Source organism: Beta vulgaris, chromosome 6 (genome assembly GCF_026745355.1).
Source record: "Beta vulgaris subsp. vulgaris cultivar EL10 chromosome 6, EL10.2, whole genome shotgun sequence".
NCBI lineage: Eukaryota > Viridiplantae > Streptophyta > Magnoliopsida > Caryophyllales > Amaranthaceae > Beta > Beta vulgaris.
Window position 1 is genome coordinate 24,827,091 of NC_079207.1, and position 20,591 is coordinate 24,847,681.

Sequence of the window (20,591 nt, forward strand, 5' to 3'; positions counted from 1 at the left end):
ACAAAGAAGAAGAAAATCTACGACGGGGAAGCAACACCTTCTTCTGAGGCTTCACATGACACATCATTCGAGGATCCCTCCAAGCTTCCATATCAGATATGGAGGCATATCACAGCTGAGCAGTGGCATGCATTTGTTGCACAAAAAACAACTACCCCAGAAGTTGTTGTAAGAATTTTTTACTAGCTAAGATTTAATACTTCAGATCCAATATTATATAACACCATATCTAACCTTTGTTTATATTTGTGTGTTTCAGGCAATTCGTGAGAAAAATAGCGCGAATGCAAAATCTAGGAAGCACTACCACCATCTGGGTGCTCATTCGTATGGTCAGGCGAGAGAATCGTGGATGTATGACCATTACCCCACGATTGCGTCGACCACGACGCAATCGGGCACTAGCTCTACGACGACAGCTGCACAGCGGCAACCAGATAGAGTGCTCGATTGGTGGTGTTCCATGCATGGGGTTGATGCAAAGGGACAGAGAATCATACCTGATCCCGGAACAAAACAGATAGCTAATGCCATTGTAAGTACATATTATAAGTTATTGATAAGGTTTACATAATAATATAACTTCTGCGCTCACGAGTATTTCTCTCATTATCATTTATGCAGATTGGCTTGAAGGAAAAGGAGGCAGCTGGTGAGTTCACTCCTAGAGGACAAGTTGATGCCTTACACGAGACTCTAGGACGGGACCAGTATGGACGTGTGAGGGGCGTAGGAGGTGTCCGCCTCGGGGTGAGAAAGGTGTATGGTGATCAATACACCTCTACGTCCAGATCCACTACCTCCAGTGTCAATTCATCACCTTCCATAGATGTGGAGGCTATGAAAGCCGAACTTCGGGAGGAGCTCAGAGCGGAGATGACTCAGAATTTCAACGCCATTTTGGCGCAGATGGGCTTACCGACTTTTGGTGCTTTCACGCAGGGCAATGTTCCTATGCAGCCTGTTCCTACGCAGCCTGTTCCTACGCAGCCTCGTCCACAACCGGAGTTAACGGTAATTGTTTAATATCAACAACTATTGTTCTTAAATATGTTGTTTCATAGACTAACCTTGAATAGAGTTTTTTTTTAAAGGAAGAGACACCATGTGAGCTATGTAATCAAGGAGATGGTCATGGTAGATTCATTATCGTGGCTTATGGATCTGTACAGCCCCCTAGGGACCGGCCACTATTGCACAACCAGCCAGTAGCTGATATTCACTATGTGGTCAGCGTTGAAGACATTGTGACCGGTTTCGAAGCATTTCCTCTTCCGCTGCCGAATGCAGAGTTGGTCTACAGTTATTGTCTGATTCCATTGGCAGTTATATTCTATGGCCGCGTGCATTGGTGCGGTTAGCATATCAGGTACAATCTCTAACATAAGTTATATACATAGTTTTCTTTTATAGTTCCTATATATGATTGTCAGTAATATCTTTTAATTTAACTAATTACTAGGGTTCGGGGAAGGCCGACAGGAAGGGAAAGAAGGTAGCTTCACCTCAGGGAGGCCGACGTGCCCAAGTGGGAACGAATTCTTCGAAAGTATCCACTCATTACGGATATGGAGGTGGTGCAACGCCTTACTAAACCGTGCTTCTGGCTACATGAGTGCATTAGTGATGCAGCCGATGGAGCAATGATTGAGATTAAGTTGTCGCACCACCAATTCCACTACATTGATGAGGAAACATCGACCTTCATTTTAAGGATGATATTAAAGAATTCTTACTTGGGGAAGTTGAATGTTTCCATGATACAAACATTCATGAGGTAATACTTTATTAATTAAGTAGTATTCAATCCAACTAATAATAACTTCCATAATAAGTAAGTTTTATTTTTATCAATATGAATTCTCAGGCTATTATACAATGATGTGAGGCGATCTAGTCAGCCAATCTTTGGTTGGTTATGTCCAAGCTTTGTACGAGATGACAGTTGCGTACAAAACGAAAAAGAGGTGAAAGTATATCTCAAGGATTCTTTGAACGCATGTTCTCGTCTTGGATATAAGATCGTTCTTCTTCCTTACATTGAATCGTATGCTTCTTAAACTGACTTTTTAATTAATTAAATTGACCTATTAGTTGTTCTACGATAACAATAACATTATTTTTATTGTTGTAGGAACCATTGGACACTCATTGCAATATGTGTGTCAAGTAACGAAGTCTACCACTTTGATTCTTTGCGTAAAGGAACAATACGGTCCTTACTAGTCAAATCATTGTTAAATAGGTAGCCTAATTGAAACTATATATGCACACTTAGCTTATTAAATATTAAATGTACATCTAATCTTATAATAATGTGTATTGATGTAGTGTGATGAAGAAGATTACTTCATCTGGACTTCGACAAGGAAAAGCTCCTGTTTGGTATTTAGTCGAGGTAACATGTAATATTTTTTGCATCCTTTTATACAAACACATAATACACATATAACATGTCATTTATTGCATCTTTGGTGAATTTTAGTGTCCGGTACAAGAAGGTGGACTTGCGTGTGGGTATTACGTCATGAGGTTCATGCTCGATATCGTCAACTATTGCAAAGATGTTGTTGATCTTCGAAAGGTATGTAACTTTTAGGTTTCCAATTGTTGTTTGTTGTATTTCCGGCCTATTTTGCCTTTTCGCTCCCAAAATGTAGTTATGATGTATTTAACCTCAAATTCTCTTTGAACATGATTATATGAGGCATATTATAACTAGTATGTAGATTCTTAGGCTTTAATTTGTTGTTGGTTGCATTTCGGGAACGAAAAGGCCAATTCCGGCCTATTTTGGCCTATTTTGGCCTTTTCGCTCCCAAAATGTAGTTATGAAGTGATTTAACCTCAAATTCTCTTTGAACATGATTATATGAGGCATATTATAACTAGTATGTAGATTCTTAGGCTTTAATTTCTTGTTGGTTGCATTTCGGGAACGAAAAGGCCATTTCCGGCCTATTTTGGCCTATTTTGGCCTTTTCGCTCCCAAAATGTATTATGAAGTGATTTAACCTCAAATTCTCTTTGAACATGATTATATGAGGCATATTATAACTAGTATGTAGATTCTTAGGCTTTAATTTATGTTGGTTGCATTTCGGGAACGAAAAGGCCATTTCCGGCCTATTTTGGCCTATTTTGGCCTTTTCGCTCCCAAAATGTATTATGAAGTGATTTAACCTCAAATTCTCTTTGAACATGATTATATGAGGCATATATAAATAGTATGTAGATTTTAGGCTTTAATTTCTTGTTGGTTGCATTTCGGGAACGAAAAGGCCATTTCCGGCCTATTTTGGCCTATTTTGGCATTTTCGCTCCCAAAATGTATTATGAAGTGATTTAACCCCAAATTCTCTTTGAACATGATTATATGAGATATATTATAACTAGTGTGTAGACTTTTAGGCTTTAATTTCTTGTTGGTTGCATTTCGGGAACGAAAAAGGCCATTTCCGGCCTATTTTGGCCTAATTTGGCCTTTTCGCTCCCAAAATGTAGTTATGAAGTGATTTAACCTCAAATTCTCTTTGAACATGATTATATGAGATATATTATAACTAGTGTGTAGACTTTTAGGCTTGCATTTGATTTTGATTCCATTTCGGGAAGATATATGTCATTTTTAGAAGTACTAACTACGGTAAAATGATTGACTTTTTGTATATGTTTATTCCTTGGTTGTTTTGCAAGGTTTATGCTAGTTCCATACCACGTTTGAGGAACTTCACCAAAGAAGAAATTGACGAAGTTCGGGATAAGTTGGCGTCCCATTACCGATGATTGCATAGGATGAGATTTTCGCTCCAACAATGTAATACTAGCTAGTTTCTATCACCTATGTACACTTTTTACATTATTTTAATATATTTGAAGTTAATTATTACCTTTCTCCACTTGTCATATATTATCGTATTGCAATTTGCATTTTTTTCTTGTCCAAGAGAGGTTATGGGTGGGGGTGGGGCTGGTGTGTGGGTGCAGGCTGTGCTGCTGGTATGTGCAGGCTGTGTGCAAGCAAAAAAAAAAAAAAATATAATAGTGAAGGGCTGCGCTAGTTTAAATAGCGCAGCCCTTCTACTGAAGGGCTGCGCTAGTTTAAACTAGCGCAGCCCTTCTAGCAAGAAGGGTGCGCTAGTCCTTCACTAGCGCAGCCCTTCGTAGAAGGGCTGCCCTTCTAAAAAGAAGGGCTGCGCTTGTGAAGGAGGCGCAGCCCTTCTAGTTAAAGGGCTGCGCTTTTTTCAAAAAGGCGCAGCCCTTCTATCTAGAAGGGCTGCGCCTTTTTGAAAAAAGCGCAGCCCTTCGTCTGTGAAGGGCTGCGCTTTTCTAGCGCAACCCTACTTGAATAATGAAGGGCTGCGATGGAAAGGGCTACCCTCTAAAAGCGCAGCCCTACATGCCAATTTCAGCGTAGCCCTACTGCTTTTTTCCACTAGTGCTTGCATCAAACATTCCATACAAACATTTATAATCTGATAACATAATCACTTCTATATCACATGTTGCACATAGGCACATAACATGTAAAATAAATTCCAGCATTCACATATATGAACAAATAAGTTCCTATACATAGAAATGTTGATGAGATTTCTAGAGAGAGAAACTTTCACCTCTCTCTAAGAATCACTGTTCCATTGAAATTACAGTGGTTTTTTGAACTTTCGATGTGAAAACATTGATGCCATGGCAAGAACTTCGAAAAATTAGCAATATAATGGAAAACCAAAGGGACCTAGTTCAGATACTGGTGCTAAAAAGACGAAAACGATGGATGAATTGCTTGGTGTATCTGCGATGGAGGTTGAATCTGTAAATCAAACTGAGGAGGATGATTTGAGAGATATTCAGCGAAGTCAGCAAACTCATACACTATTCTCGGAATGGCTATCTGTTGTGCATTCTAAGGATAGAAGTGGTGGAAGTGGAAAACAGAGGAATGAAATGGCGAATCGTAAGGTACGTGATGTTGATCCTATCCCTATTCTTCAATTCAATGAGACTAATTTGAATGTCTTACCAGAGGAAGGTGTGAATGAAAATGACGTGATTAGTAAGATAAAAATTGATGTTGAGGATATTCAATCGGAGATTAATTTTTGGAATTCATCTGTTGTGTGTTATGTAATTGGTGCTGATCCTCCAGTACATGTAATGGATGGATTTGTTAGAAGAATTTGGAAGAATAAGGGTATTGATAGAGTTGCGATGATCAAAAAAGGACTGTATATTGTTAGATTCATGACAATGGAGAGAAGAGATGAGGTCCTAGCTCAGGGAATGCTTCTATTTGATAGTAAACCACTGATAGTGAAAGCATGGGAACAGGATAAGAACTTCTATAAGGAGGATGTTGATGTTGTTCCTACATGGATCCAGCTCAGGGTTGATTTTAAATACTGGAGTGAGAAATGTCTGGAAAAATTTGCCTTACAGATTGGTAGACTGGTTAAAGTGGATCAAGCAACATTGAAGAGGGAGAAACTCCAGTTTGCAAGAATTATGGTTGAAGTAAAAATCAATCAACATTTTCCAGATCAAATTTCTTTCATTAATGAGAAAGGAATAGAAGTGGTCATTGAGGTTACCTATGAATGGAAACCAAATTCATGCTCAAACTGCAAGAAAATTGGTCATGGAAATGATGAATGTAGATGGAGGCAGTAAAAGAGAGTATGGAAGCAAAAGAATCCTGAAAAAGTCCCTGTAGTGGAGATAGAACCTAGGAAAGAAAAAGGGGTAGAAGAAGCTGAATTCCAAATGGTGAGAAGCAACAACAGAAGAGCTGAAAAGACAGTTGAACCTACTATGGTTAGAAACTCATTTGAAGCACTGGAAGAGCTAGAAATTGATGAAATAAGGTTTGGTGTGGTGCCTTATGGAATGAAGAGTAGTGAAAGGGGGGTTGGAGGACCTCCTATGGATCATGGATAAGATCCTTTGTTGGAATGTTCGAGGGATATATAGTGTTCAAAAGCAGAATGATGTAAAGAAGGTACTCAACACTAGATCCCTTGGACTAGTTAGTCTCATTGAGACTAAGGTTAAAGTGAATAAAATGGGAAGTATGTATCAGAATTTATTTTATGGCTGGTGTTTTAGTAGTAATTCTTCCCACCATCCTGGAGGAAGAAGAGTTATGGCCTGGAATTATCAAGCATTTCATGTGGAGATTAAGCTTGTAACTGATCAAATCATGCATAGCCATGTTAGAACTGTGAATGGTTTTCATGAATTTGAATGCACTTTTGTTTATGCTCATAACTCAGCAAAACAAAGAGAGTCATTATGGAGGGATCTGGAATACATAGCTAACCAGATTAAGCTTCCCTGGATTGCAATGGGGGACTTTAATTGTATCTTAAATAGAGATGAACGTGTGGGTGCAGCTGTTAGAGATGGTGAGATGATAGATTTCCGAAGGTGTGTTAACAAGTGTGAGCTGGAGGACCTCAAAGCTTCTAGTAACTATTACACCTGGAAAAATAAACAATTTGGAGAAAGAAGTGTTTACTGCAAACTGGATAGAGCTCTATGTAATGAGAAATGGAGTGAGAAGTTTCAGGATTCTGAAGCATGGTTTATGCCAGAGGGAATGTTTGATCATTCTCCTATACTGGTGTCAGTTTTTGTGGATAGGAAATATGGGAATGGTCCTTTCAAGTACTATAAAATGTGGAGTCAGGCTCCAAATTTTCAGCAAAAGGTCAGGGAATTCTGGGTGACTAATATAAGTGGCACACCAATGTTTAAAGTGGTGCAAAAGCTCAAAATGGTGAAAAAAGAAATGAAGGTGATTAACAAGATGGGTTTCTCAGAGATCCATGTTGCTGATGCTAAGGCATACAAGTTGATGATTGAGTGTCAACATCATGATAAAAACAATCCAGGGGATAGTGACAAAGAAAAACAAGCAGTAGAAGATTATAGAAGGATTCATGAATGTTATCTAGCCTTTCTTAGATAAAAGGCTAAATTAGCATGGATTCAACAAGGTGATGAGAATTCTAGCTTGTTTCATAGAGCTATAAGAAAGAGAAGGGCTCAGAACACAGTCTATGGGATCCAGGATATGAATGGTTGCTGGGTGGAAGGTGAAAAAGTGGAAGAAACATTTATCAATTACTACAAACAACTGTTAGGCACAGAGAAATGCAGAAATCAGCAGGTTTGTGAATAAATTATGAAGAATGGTCCTGTTTTGAATTCAGTACAACAGGAGAGCCTAACAAGACCAGTTAGTGATGAAGAAATTTTCAATGCAATGTTCTCAATACCAGGGGACAAATCACCTGGACCAGATGGTTTTGGGACTCATTTCTTCAAAGACACATGGCCTATAGTGGGTGAAGACATCAGTGCTGTAATAAAAGATTTCTTCACATCAGGTAAACTCTTGAAAGAGGTAAACACTACCATATTTACTTTAATTCCTAATGTTAAATGCCCTAGTAGTGTATCTGAGTTTAGACCTATTGCTTGTTGCAATACTATATACAGGTGTATTACAAAAGTCATGTGTGCTAGATTAAAGCCTATTCTTCCTAAGTTTGTTGCTGAGAATCAGGGGGCATTCATTCAGGGGAGATTCATTGGTCATAATATTATGATATGCCAAGACTTGGTTAGGAATTATGCAAGAAAGAACACTAGTCCAGGATGTATAATCAAGATGGATATGAAAAAAAGCTTATGATTCCATAAGCTGGCAGTTTGTGGAAGAAGTTTTAGTGGGGTTACAATTCCCTAGACAATTTATTGATCTCATTTCAGAGTGTGTTTGCTCTCCCAGATTCACCCTCATGATAAATGGAAGATGTTGTGGTTTTTTTGAGGGAAAGAGAGGGCTCAGACAAGGAGATCCAATCTATCCTCTCTTGTTTATCTTATGTATGGAGTACCTATCTAGGACTCTCAAGGTGGTAGGGGAGAAAACACAGTTCAAATATCGCCCTAGATGTAAAGGTGTGAAATTGAATCACCTATGCTTTGCAGATGATGTCATTTTGTGTAGTAGAGGGGACTATGTGTCCGTTTATTCTCTTCTCCAGGGATTTAAGCATTTTTCTGAAGTGTCTGGGCTGGAAGTAAATGAGAACAAGACAGAGATGTATACATCAGGCATGAAACAAGAGGTGGTTCAAAGGCTTAAGAATGTGACAGGGTTTAAAATGGGCTCTTTCCCTTTTAAATACCTTAGTGTGCCAATCTGTTTCAAAAGAATTTCAATAAAAGATTGTATGAACCTGGTTGAAAAGACCACTTCTAGAATTAAAAACTGGAGTAGCAGAAACTTGGCTTATCAAGGAAGGCTGGTATTTCTAAACTCAGTGCTGATGAGTATACAAATCTACTAGTCCCAGGTGTTCACTATCCCACAGAAGGTGTTACATGAGGTGGAAAGCATCTGTAGAGCTTTCTTGTGGTCTGGGGAATATTACAGTAGGAAACCTGGCTATGTGGCTTGGTCTAAGGTATGCCTACCTAAATATGCAGGGGGTTTGGGCATCAGACAGGTTGGTGAGTGGAATATTGCAGCAATGGGGAGGTATGTATGGGCTATTGCTACAAAAAAAAGACAACCTATGGATCAAATGGGTTAGTGAAGTGTATATCCAACAGCAAAACTGGTGGAATTATCAACCACCTAAGGGGTGTAGCTGGTATTCGAAGAAGATCTGCAATGTGAAAGACATCTTAAAAGAGAAAATAACAGAAGAAAATTTGAAGCAGATGAACACATATTCCATTAAACAAATTTACATGATACTGACTGGTGATCATGTAAGAGTTCAATGGGATAAGTTGGTCTGGAATAGGCTAACTGTTCCAAAACATAGGTTCTTTATGTGGCTCATTATGCTGGACAGGCTACAGACATCAGCAAGGTTGTGTAAATATGGAATCAGTGAGAGTGCCAACTGCCTCATTTGTGATAGAGAAGAGGAGAATCAAGATCATCTGATGCTGCAATGCAAATACAGTAAGGAAATCTGGAAGCTGATCATGAGATGGCTGCAAATCAATAGTAATTACAATACTACTGATGGAATGACTAGATGGTTGCAAAAGTGTAGAGCCAGCAAGTTTAAAAGACAGGTGTATATAGCCACAATGTAGCAGGGGTCTATCATATATAGCTGACTCGAAATGAGGTATTATGGGACAAAAAAGTTGTTTCAGTGGATGTACTTGTTAATAGAATACAAAGAGTAGTAGTAGATAGAGTATACAGTGTAATTCCTAAGAAGATTAACAGAAGTGATAGAGAATGGTTGAGAACAATAACTCAACATGTAACTAGAAGATGATCCTAGCTTTGTAGGGGAGGGTCCAACCTAGTTGGTTTGTCCCCTCAAAGTTTAGGCGTAGATTGTAAAGGATTTGGTATGAAATATAAGCTCACTTAATTAGCAAAAAAAAGTTCCTATACATGATACTAATATTAAAATACTCTTAGAACATGCTTCTACATCACATAGCACGTAGATAATGTACGTACCTTGTATACACTAGCCTGTAAGCCACTTTTAAGTCGTTAAAAGTCTCTTACAACGTAATCTCCGCCTAGAAAGTAAAGTAACGAAAAATTATAACTCGAACCAAAAATTACAGCAGCTTTAAAACGATGAAAACCCCATAAAACACGTTTTAAAAATCGTTTTTAGATATCAAACTTACGTTATTTTTAATTCCTAGTATAGTATTACTATTCTAGCTATTAAAAATCCTTAAAAACACCATAAATCATTCTTTTATGAAATTACAGCACTTATAAATTTAATAACCATCCTCAAAACATATAAAACGTATTTAAAATTAAGTAGTAAATAAATCTCATACTTTATAATATATCACTTTAAGTTTTAGAAATTAAAAACCCTAAAAACTCTTATTTCTATGATTAAAACTAATAATAAACTCAACATAATAAATTTGAAATTTATTATAATAATAATCATGTTAGCCGAAATTATTAACATAAATAAAACAGTAATTTAATTCACAAACGTGATAAATAATAATAAAATAACATAAAACTAGTCTTTTAATGGAATCTTAGGAAGGAAGAAAGAAAACAACCACCAACAATGAGAGAAGGAGGCGCCGGACAGCACAACAGCAGCACGGGACTGGTCGGCGGTGGTGTTTCGGTTCTTGAGAGGGATTTGTGACGTTTCTTATTCAACAAGAAACGTTACTTGAAGAAGAAGAAACGAACTTTTTTGAGAGAACGAGCAACAATGGCGCACGAAGACGAGAGAGAAGTGATGTGAGAATTGAGAGAAAATAATGTGTAGGGTGAAATAATTTGGGTTTTTAGGATATTTATATAAAGGCTTTTCTTTATGGGCTTAGGAAGAGATATTATAATTAATGAAACTTAATGACTAATAAGATGGGCTATTTAAGACTTTAGTCATCAAATGACTCTTTCCCTTTTTATCCCTTTTTGGATTTTCGATTCTATTAAACTTCCTTTTGAATATACTTTTAATATTTAAAACTATTATTAAAAAATGCTTAATTAAATCATTTTTCAAACTCATTTGGATTTAAATATAACTACATAAATACTTGAATATATTTATAGAAATTCTTTTAAATTGTGGGGGATTACACCTTTCCCCGACAACCCCTCCCCTTTCCCCGACAACCCCACCCCCTCCCCCTCCCCTTCCCCCGGTGACCCCTTCCCTCACCACCACCCCGTCACCAACACCATGCCTGACACCATTGGACCGCCACCCTCGCCACTGCTCGCACACCTCCTCTTTTCCCTATCGCTCTTTCTCTCTCCTCCCCTCTACTGCGCGTTGCTCGCGTCGTTCCAAAGTCGTCTGCACAACTCTCCCCTCTGCTGCGCGTTGCCCTGCCGCTGTTGTCTGCACGACTTGCTTTCTGACGCTGTCTGCCGGAGGCTTGGGGGAGGGGGTGTACAGCTGCAGTAGCTCGAGGCAGGGGAGAGGGAGGACAAAACAGGGTCAGCGGGGGAAGTGGAAGGGGTTAGGGAGGGGTGGTGGTGAAGGGGAGATGGGGGAAGGGGAGGGGGCCAGTGGGAGAAGGGGAGGTGGTGGTGGTAAGGAGGTGGGAGGGTAAGGGGTGGGGAGGGATGGTTAGGATTAGGGCCCAATTTAGTGTATTGGATTAGGGTTAGGGTTTGGATTAGGGTTTGAATGATTTAGGTTAGTTAGTTAGGGTTAGGGGAGGATTGGTGCCTAATAAATAACGGAATGTCTAATACCGTCAGTCAAAAGGGTAAGTGGATGTATTTTTTAAAAACTGAAGGGTATACGGTGAATTTGGAAACCTGAAAGGGTATATGTTGCAAAAAAAAAATTTGTGAGGAGTATATGGTGAAAAAACCGTAATAACTAATATTTCTATAATACTCTCTCCGTTTCCTAAAGATCTTCCCTCTTTCCGTTTAAGTGCATTTCCAAAAGATCTTCCCTCTTTTACTTTATTCATTATTTGGAATTTTTTTTCCCTTTTTACCCTTTCATGTCCCTATCATATGGTCCACCATTACACTATTAATTCAATGTTACTCCCTTTCTCTCTCCTACTTTAACCCTTTTTTATTTATTTGTTTATTTATCTTAACCTTTTTCTCTCTCATATTTATCTTAACCCTTTTCTCTCTCATACTTTGCCCACCCCCACATCCCACACCCCACACAAATGGATTATCTAACATACCATTGCCTTACAAATATTGGTTCATTACACTGCAAGTGCCCAATCAAGGCAAATGGAAATAACAAACACAACAATCTATCACAAAGAATTAGCAAGAAATGGTTAAGAGATCAGTGTAATTCCATTCAAATAGGAATAGTAACAAAAAAGATATTTAAGAAACGGAGATAGTACTCCATAATAACCATATCCCTCCACAATATTACTCGGTAAAATAATAAGTATAAAGAACTTCGTTGAACCACGTGAATGGTAAATAACGTACAATGTTTTGCACAAACCAAAGAGTTTGACTTTTCAAGGTCGACGACTAGCTATGGATGAATTCGGAAAGATTAATATTTCCATCATTAAAAAATTTGTTGAAGCCGACATCATTTATTTTGTGCATATCGACTCCAAAAAAGACAAAGAAGTTCCAGTTAATTCAAAACCAATGTTAAAATTAAAGATATTTTCACTTTTCCCATCATATCGTTCGCAAAACTATAGTTACGATTACGGGAGGGGATTGACGACAACGTAGTCTAATACTTGTACCATATATGATATTATTGCGATAATAGAAGTCTAATACTAGGAAATAAGATTAAAGTTAATAGGATAGAATTAGCTAGGAGATACAGATTATCTATTGTATAACTAGGAGTCTAGTTGGATATATTTCAATAATTAGTATTAAGTTCCTATTGATTAATGAGAAAATTGTGATCACTATTTAGATTGATATTGTTTGCCAACTTGCAGCGGCGGACCTATAATTGGAGACATGGGGGTACATCTGTACCCCAAAACATAAATATAAATATTTTGCATCAAGTGTAATCTAATTACCCAACTTGGCCTAGTTGCCACCGCTAATTATTATAGTTGTTTCTGTCTGCAACATCGCGAGGTCGAATCTTGGTGCATCGTACTACTTGGAGGTTTGTACTTTGGAGCCATTAGTACTTCATTTTTCACTTTTGTTTTTAATATTTTAAATGTTGCACCTTAAAACTTTAACTTTGTATTTTTATTTTTTTCCATCTTCATAATTTTGTAATTGTATCTATCTTATAATGTTTAAAGATGTGTAAGACAATTGCCAATTAATTGTAATCATATGATTGATCATTTATTCACATTTTTAGTGCTAATTACTAAAGGTTTGTACTTAATACTAACTTTGATAGGATAATTTTAACTTTATTGATAAGTAAAAGTAATTATAATTATTCAAACAAATAAGAACGTGTCGTCCAATAAGTTTACTCCTTAATTATCAGTTGTTATTTGCTTGAAATTTGAAATAATTATTGAAAAATATTATCAATTAATCATCGTCATTTTTTCAAACGATTTCGTACCCTTGTGGTTTTAGTCTTAGACCCACCATAGATGTATCGTACAATTTCTTCCCCCTACTTTTATATTTGTTGTACGTCTGTATCCCCAAATTTAATTTTCTGGGTCCTCCACTGCCAACTTGCCATAGAGAAATATAACGGAGCTACTTAGCTCTGGTAAAGATAGAAGAAGATAAAGAAAATGACCACCTTGGCTTGGCAAACGCATTTACTCAAAAGTATTATTCTAAAACCATTACTATATGAACAAAGAAAGAAGAAAAAAGATTTGCATCTCTGGTAAGTGGGGTGGGTTCTTGAAATTGTGAGAGATTGAAGTTTTATTTTCAGGGCAAAAGAAAAAGAGAAAATTGGAATCAAAGAGGAATATGATGTAGGATTGTAGGGGGGTGTTGGAAGAAGTTTGGGAGTTGGGTTTCGGTTTTAGAGATATTTTTAGACTCTGTTTGGCAACACATTTATTTAAGTCATCTTAAATGAATAGTGAGTCGTGTTTGGGGTAATAGTTTAAATAAAATTTAAGCTTAAAAATTGACTGAAATTCAGTTGCTATCAAATATAGCATCTCAATTTATGTTGCTGAAATTTTCAGCTACCTTATCACTTCAGCTCGTTTCAGTTACCTTATCAGTTTCAGCTTTATTCCAGTTTATATTCACAAACATAGTCGTCTTCTCCATGACTGTGACATTAAAAAAATAACATGAAACAAACTAGAATTGATAAGAAATAAATGGAAATGCAAAATGAAATAAAAAAAACTGAAAATGGTTTGAAACATAGTATATCACAAATGATATGACATAAATGACGAAATCATATTAAATACAACTGATCATATAAACATATTAGAATTGATGAAAACATATGATAAAATAACATCAATACGTAACTCAATGACATTAAAACATATGACAAAGTGACATCAGAACATAACTCAATGACATGAAACAAATAAAGAAATTACGTTCGATTCATGTCATTTTTATTAGATTATGTGTCATCATGTAAGTATAAGATTTATTATACAATAAGTTATGGTGTAACATGTTACATCCAAGATGCACTCTATTTATATAAATCTAACGCTTCAACTAGCATTTACTCTAGTCATGCGGAGACGTTGTTAAACAACAACGATTGTTTATCGATATAATCATACACTTATGCCAAGTCTCCCATTTAGCTTTTGTTTTAGTATAATATAATAGATAATTGGACAATTATATTTACATGGTCAACAATCAAGTGAATAGAGACAAGTGTGTAGATTAAAAAAAAATTGAGGGAGTAATAATTACTTTATTTGTGCACTTTTACATTTTTCATATGTAGTAATTTGTCATAGTTGCCAACACTTAACTTTAACTACTAATATCTCTATTACTTAATTACTAATAAGAATTATGAAAAGTTGATATTTTGAAAATATACATTGAGATATATTTCATTAATATTTTCAATATTAATATTTCTTTTTATATATTAGTTAGAAAATTCACTCAAAATGAGCTTATATGAATAGTGTCAAAAGTTAAATAATGGTAGAATTGAAAAGGAATATAAAATAAATTGAATCTTTTTTTTATACACATCATCGTCGTTCACTGATATCTCCACATACACTTAAACAAATGCAAGCTTGACCGTGTATTCAAACCTTATATACTCCATCAGTCTCATAATATAGTATTTTTGTCTCTTTTTCACAGGAATTAAGGAAAGTGAAATGTTATCATATGTATTATTTATTGATGTGTATTAGAAAGCTAACTGTCTTTTTAATTCCAATATAAAAATAAGATTTATGGCTAAACATAACGAAAACTACGTTGAAACTAACATATAGCATTAGGCATTTGCTAACACTACACATAGAAAGGAACAAAGTTTTGCATGAATCGAAACAAGCCAAAATTAACCAATTGAATTTCAACAAATATTTTTAACGACCAATAGAATTACAATATTAGAAATAGAAATATTTTAAAACATGATCGATATTTGTGACACCCAAAAAGAAATAGGGTGCGTCTTGTGTATTACATGTTACACCATAACTTATTGTATAATATGCATAATGACATACATTTCAACAAAGAATGACATGGACTATACAAATAATGACATGAATCTCATGTCATTAATTTTCTCATTTATTTCATGTCATTTGAGCTATTTTTTTTCACAAAAAAGCGTGTAATTTGTTACCCCATAAATTATCGTGCAACAGTTATACCCAAAAATTTATGAAAGAGATATAAGATATTATGGGACGCAGAACTTTAGGGTGTGTTTCGAATTAAGAGCTTATATAAATCACTATAGTTCACTGTATTAAATTGTATAATCTTGACAAAAAATGGTGTATGGTGATTGGGTGACTCACTTGCTAGCATTAGAATGCATTCACACCATACACTCAAGTGTACTACGTGCATATTTGGTACATATAATGTTAAATTTTTGTTTAAATGTTTATTTGGAGGTCTCCTCATTTTGCATATTCTGCTTTTTGAGCTATGGGTAAGAAATTATTCTTTCATATACCGTACTTACGATATACTCAGCTATATAATAAAATTTGTACATGTGTTATCGATCATTAATTAGCATCATAATTGGTAATTTGATTATCTTATTATTAAAGAAAGTCCTTGGTGTTGAGAGTGTAATACATATGTGTCCCACATTGAAAGAATTGAAAGTATATGACTAGTATATAAGCTAATGGGTTACTCCACCTATTACCATATGGTTTTAGGATGGAACCCCATCGGGCTTGTGTGTGGTCATACTCTTCTCTTGTGTGGGATTGCGCTCAGTCCACCGAGATTTGTCATGGTATCAGAGCCAAGCCCACGATTGGGACCGTTAATTATTCTGGGCCAATTGAAAAAAGGGACCTCACATGTGAGGAGGAGTGTTAAAGCTATGATGTATAGCGCACACCACATGTGAATGTCCCACATTGATTAAATAAGAGAGATGGGTTCACTTTATAATGCAAAGGGGTTACTCCCCTTATTGCCATATGGTTTTAAGGTGGAAACTCCTTTGTGCGCTATACATCATAGCTTCAACACTTTTGGGGGTAACTTTGCTGTTGCAGGTTATTGGCCGTTTCCAGCTAACTTGGGTAATGGGATCTCTGATTGCATTGTAACATCTATTAATAGAAAATTTCCCATGTTTTTCATAATCATGAAGTTTGCTGCCATGATCAAAGATATCTCTACACTTCATGATTTTCTTAAGCACCCAAGACATACCAGTAGGTATTTTCATAGTCAAGATATTAGCATGCTTAATATAATAAGAATGAATCCATAATTTGTCTTGTTTAAGAGCTACAGCCCAGAAATGTTTGGCTATAGCTCCTTTATTCCACAGCTTCAAGTGTGTGAAGTTCGGACCTCCGCAAGGCTTAGGAAAGCGAACCTGCTCCCATGAAACAATAGTTTTTCTAGAAGGTTGGTCTTTTCCAGTCCACAAATAGCTTCTACAAAGCCCTTGAATCTCTTTCAAAATCTTCTTTGGGAGGATGAAGATTTGACACCAGAATATCTGCATACTCAAGAGAACTGATTTGACTAGCTGGACTCTTCCTGCATGGGAAAGCAATTTTGCAGCTTAATTCTGAATCCTTGCCATGATCTTCTCAATTAAAGGCTTGCAAGTGGTATAAGATAACTTCTTGGTGGATAGTGGAACGCCAAGATACCTGAAAGGGAACTCCCCCATAGGAATTTGAGTTGTAGCATGAACAACCGAAATCATCTCAGTAGAAACACCTCCCAAATAGATGTTACTTTTATGCAGATTAGCTTCTAACCCTGAAGCTTGAGAAAAACCTTAAAGGCTATAGAATACATATCACCTCTACAGAAACATCAGTAAGTTATCAGCAAAAATCATGTGTGATATACAAAATCTAACACATTTAGGATGATAATGAAAGTTTTTGTTATCCTTGAGGCAACTCAAGCATCAAGATAAATGTTCCATGCCAATTGCAAAAAGAAAAGGGGACATAGGATCCCCTTATATGAGCCCTTTCTTAGCTTGAAATTGTTTACAAGGTTTACCATTGAGAAGGATAGAATATGAAACTGTTGTAACACAAGCCATTATCCAAGACACAAATATATGAGGGAACCCTAGTTCAAGAAGCATGCTTTTCAAAAAGGTCCATTCAATTGAATCATAAGCTTTCTTAAGATCCACCTTGATTGTACACCTAGGAGATATCCCTTTCCTAGTGTAGCCTTTTATAAGATCAGTGGCTAGAAGAATATTATTTGTGATATGCCTTTTAGGAATAAAACCAGCCTGAGCTGTATCAACAACCTCACCAATAACATTTTGCAGTCTATGAGTAATCAGCTTAGCAATAATTTATAGAACACTATGCAACATGCAATGGGTCTAAAATCACTAGCATAGGTGGGATTAGAAACATTAGGCACCAGAGTGAGAAAAGCAATATCCACCTGAGAGCTGAGTTGACCAGTATAAAAAAAATCAAGAACAGCAGCATATATATCGGGTTTGATAATTTGCCAAGTTTCTGTATAGAATTTGGCATTAAAACATCCCAGCCTGGGGCCTTGGCAGCATCAATGCTAAACAAAGCATTGTCAATTTCTTGTAGAGTTATAGGAGCAATCAGAGTGCTCCTGGCTTGATTGCTAAGAGTAGGGCCCATTCTGACAATAGTGAGATCAATACCAGGTTACTCATTAGCACATCACCCCATCAGGTTACTGTAGAATTGATTCAATCATTTTGAATATCAACAGCTTGGTCAAGCTTAGCCCCTGTGCTCGAGTATAACACATCAATAGAGTTATTGGCTTGTATTTCTTTTATTGTAGCAAAGAACACTTTGCTATTAGAATCCCCAGCTTGAAGCCATTGTATTATGGATTTTTGCTTGAGTAAACTCTCTTCAACATGAAGCCATTTCTTAAGAGAGTCAATACAATGTTGCTCCTGAATATGCAACTCAATATTGAGATGGTCATTGTAAATCTAAGTTTGGATCAGATCAAGTTTCTCTCTATAATCAACAATCTTCTCATTTACATTTGTAAATTGAGTAATTTGTAAATGTTTTAACACCTTGCTAACATCTTTCAATTTGTACCAGACATCAGCAAGAGTTTGAGCAGCTCCCTTCTGCCTCCAAGCTTCAGCAACTTTAATGTGAAATTGAGGATGATCAATTAGATGATTAAAGAATCTGAATGGTCTGCCACCATGATTAGAGTGTTGATTCAAATGGACCAAAAGAGGATTATAATCAGAAATGGATTGATTTTTTATTTCCACTGTTGTATGTGTGTGATTGGCAAACCACTTTTGCATTAGAAAGACATCTATCAATACGATTGAAAATTATGTCGACTCGTTCCTTCTTATTTGACCAAGTATAAGAGCCCCATATCCCCTTCACTACCAGAAGGTTGGAATGATCAAGCAAGTATCGAAAATCTTGTGTTTCAGCACTAGAGACTGGCACTCCATTAAGTCTATCATCACTTTCAAGCATTGAATTAAAATATCCCATGATTATTCACTCTAGAGTGATATGAGTAGCCAAAGAGTGAATTGTGTTCCAGAGTGGTTTCCTGTTTTCAATGCTATGCAAACCATAAACACCAGTGAAATACATTTTATGTTGAGTATTCTTATCAGTTACCAAACTATGAATAACCTGATCAGAGGTAAAAACAATATCAACACGAATCATTGTGTAATTCAAAGCTAGCCATATCCTATCCTTAGAATTATAACTGTAATTATCCCCCATTGCCAGCTACGCCCAAACTTCTTTTGCACCTTATCTTTATTTGCTAATTTCACTCTAGTTTCAGTTAGAGCAAAACTAGTAAACTTGTTAACATGTAGAAAAGATTTTACCTCCTTTATTTTGAGAGGGTCATTAAGACCTCTCACATTCCATGAGCAAGCATACATCATGAGATATAAGGGTTTTCACCCGCTTTATTTTGAAGCTCAGGTTCCTGCTCATCTTCATCACCTTGGTCTTCATCATTTTCATCAAAGCACAAGTCAGTATTGCTTTAATCACATGGAACAACAATTCGTTTCCCTATATTCCTCCTTGTCACCATCTTTCATTAATGCACAATAGGTTGAATAGGTGGGTTGACAACACTAGAATGATTAGATCGAGGCCTTTCTTCAACTCGTTCTCTTTGTTGTGGTTGCTATGTAACCACAACTGGTTCATTGTCCACCTATTCTGTAATTGGCTGTGTCTGTTTTGGTATCCATTTTTGCACCACTTTAGGCTAGGATAGCTGTTGATGTTGTTGAATTCTTCTAGCACCACAGTCATGTCCCACTCTTTGACATTTTTTGCAAAAAGGAGGCCACTAGTCGTACCTCACTACTTGTTGAATAAGAGTTCCATTAGAATCTTCAAAAGTGGCAGTATGTTGCTTATCCTTAGTAACATCAATCTCAACTAGAATGCGAGCAAAAGAGATGCTCAATTTTTTAGATGTGCATTCGTCAGCATATAAAGGTACTCCTAATAAACTACCAATCCTACTTAGAGAGTCAAGGCTCCAATAATTGAGAAGCAGATTAGGTAGATTTACCCAGATAGGTATGATTTTAAGCACTTCATCCTGAAAGCTAAAATTTGGTGTCCAAGGCTTAATAATCATGGGTCGAGTATTGAAGCTATGAGCGGTCGCATACAATATTTCATTCCTGTCATCAACAGATGCAAATTTCACCACAAAAAATCCATCATCATGTAAGAAAATTTGTGGTTTAGGCACAGAGTTCCATTCCTGCTCACTAAACCGTGTTAAGGCCCTAATACTTGCAGTAGTACCAACAATGTATACCACAAAAGAAGCAACCCATACTTCTGAAAATTTATCAGTCTTATCTAAACAAGCCACATGAACCCCAATTTTTACTACCGGAGCAACAAATTTCAGAAAGTTACCTTTGAAAGTGAGTCTACTGCTGTTGAATAACGTATTCCAAGGGCTACCTTTAGCTACAACTTCATTTTGTTTAGCCGCTTGAGAAATTTCCTTTTCCACATTTCTGGGTGCATCTGGGTGAGGTGTTACAATCGCTGAATGAATCATATTAACGACTGATTGAAGTTCAGATGAAATAGGTCCAACATTAGGATGAGGTGTTATGTCTTTTAACGCAACATCAGTGTCCATGGCATCTGACGGAGTCTTCTTCTTCCTTGCCATGATGATTGAGTTGGCAGAAACCCTAACCAAGCAAAATTGCCATTGCCAAGGTGATCAAATCTTTATTATTTCCTATAAGTCAATATTTCATATGGTTGTGAAAATGCTTACTCATGGATTTGATTATTTGAGAAGAGCAACATAAGCGAATGATTGGAAGAACTTGATTACAAAGATGACTTCAATCAAGTTTCTTCGTGCAATGAGTTCCTCACAGTTGGTTGGTTGAGTAATATATATATATATATATATATGTGTGTGTGTGTGTGTGTGTGTGTGT

The 20,591-nt window shown here is 36.5% G+C and overlaps 4 protein-coding genes across 4 annotated transcripts; all 4 read left to right on the forward strand.

Annotated features, from left to right (window-relative positions):
* The first annotated feature begins 1,750 nt into the window (after nt 1–1,750).
* Nucleotides 1,751–2,622, forward strand: LOC130591725 (uncharacterized). Its single transcript, XM_057395517.1, has 5 exons — nt 1,751–1,777; nt 1,868–2,047; nt 2,135–2,245; nt 2,332–2,398; nt 2,486–2,622. The coding sequence occupies exons 1-5, from the start codon at nt 1,758–1,760 to the stop codon at nt 2,597–2,599; spliced, it is 492 nt and encodes a 163-aa protein (XP_057251500.1). The 5' UTR covers nt 1,751–1,757; the 3' UTR covers nt 2,600–2,622.
* Nucleotides 2,623–4,773: 2,151 nt separating this feature from the next.
* Nucleotides 4,774–5,670, forward strand: LOC125498800 (uncharacterized). Its single transcript, XM_048647083.1, has one exon. The coding sequence runs from the start codon at nt 4,774–4,776 to the stop codon at nt 5,668–5,670; it is 897 nt and encodes a 298-aa protein (XP_048503040.1).
* Nucleotides 5,671–5,929: 259 nt separating this feature from the next.
* On the forward strand, nt 5,930–6,970 carry LOC125498799 (uncharacterized). Its single transcript, XM_048647082.1, has one exon. The coding sequence runs from the start codon at nt 5,930–5,932 to the stop codon at nt 6,968–6,970; it is 1,041 nt and encodes a 346-aa protein (XP_048503039.1).
* A 216-nt stretch (nt 6,971–7,186) lies between these two features.
* Nucleotides 7,187–9,123, forward strand: LOC125498798 (uncharacterized). Its single transcript, XM_048647081.1, has 3 exons — nt 7,187–7,391; nt 7,999–8,318; nt 8,500–9,123. The coding sequence occupies exons 1-3, from the start codon at nt 7,187–7,189 to the stop codon at nt 9,121–9,123; spliced, it is 1,149 nt and encodes a 382-aa protein (XP_048503038.1).
* Nucleotides 9,124–20,591: the final 11,468 nt, after the last annotated feature.